A 1,032-nucleotide genomic window follows, 5' to 3' on the forward strand; every position below is an offset into this window, starting at 1 on the left:
TTGATAAAGGGAATCTTAGTGGTGAACAATTGAGAAATTTCCCTTTAAGGTCAGAAACAAGACAATGATGTCCACTCCTGTCATTCGTATTCAACGGTGTGCTGGAGGTCTAGCCAGGGAAATTAGGTATCCAAATGCAACAGAAAGACACGAAACTATCTTTATAGAAGATATAATTTCGTATATTGAAAATTATTTTAAATAATTATTTTATTTAACTTTTATTTATTGTACTTATTTATTTTAGTTTGATCAGAGAGGGACAGAGTGAAAGAGAGAAAGAGAAAATGAGAAAGCAAGCCACCAGGTCAGGGACTCGAACCTCTGGCTTAATGCGGGAGTCCAGCGCCCTTAACCGAATTCATTTAAAAACTTAGAATAAATGAACCCAGCATCCTTGGTGGCCTCGATTGCCCCTTGTATTGCCCCCTGGGCTCATGTTCCATCTAAGAAATTTATCAAGACACGTCTTAACAAAGATCTTAACAAAAGTGTAAGAGGAATTCGATTGTCAGTTAAGACACTAATAGAGCCTTTTATTTTTTACACTAGAAAGAATTCTTTAATGAACGTCATGTATCCGTCACCCCCAGCTCTAACAATGATCGATTTTTTGCCCATCTTGTTTTCGCTTAAGACAAATTCATCTCGGTTACTTCCTTGGGGGCGCTTTTAAAATAAAAATAGTTAAGCCCCTGTCAGTGCTTAACAATCTATTGATCACAGTGCCAAAGATCGGGGAGACTGGGGTGGGGAGGGGAGGAAGGAGGCCTCGGGCATGTGGGGCGCCCGCAGATCGGACTGGGAAGACCCGACGCAGGGCTGCGGAGGGGCTAGAGCGCAGTGTCCGGCTCCGGTTCGAGGTCCTGCGGCGCCCCCTCGCGGGCGTAGAACTCGTCGATCACGCTCTGCGGGATGCGCTTTAGCATCTCCTTGGGGAAGATGCGCAACAGCTTCCAGCCCAGATCCAGCGACTCGAACACGGAGCGGTTCTCATAGGGGCCTGGGGACACAGCGGGAGTGTGAGGGTCG

At 45.9% G+C, this 1,032-nt stretch overlaps 1 protein-coding gene across 1 annotated transcript in view; it reads right to left on the bottom strand.

Annotated features, from left to right (window-relative positions):
* Positions 1–393: 393 nt before the first annotated feature.
* The window catches only part of ATP6V1B1 (ATPase H+ transporting V1 subunit B1), a 23,485-nt gene continuing 22,846 nt past the window's right edge, over positions 394–1,032 (bottom strand). Inside the window, exon 13 of the mRNA XM_027772937.1 lies at positions 394–1,003. Coding sequence (XP_027628738.1) covers positions 834–1,003 — 170 coding nt within the window. The 3' untranslated portion in view covers positions 394–833. The remainder of the gene's footprint in view (positions 1,004–1,032) is intronic.

The sequence above is a fragment of the Tupaia chinensis genome, unplaced genomic scaffold (assembly GCF_000334495.1).
Source record: "Tupaia chinensis unplaced genomic scaffold, TupChi_1.0 Scaffold000316_1, whole genome shotgun sequence".
Classification (NCBI taxonomy): Eukaryota; Metazoa; Chordata; class Mammalia; order Scandentia; family Tupaiidae; genus Tupaia; species Tupaia belangeri.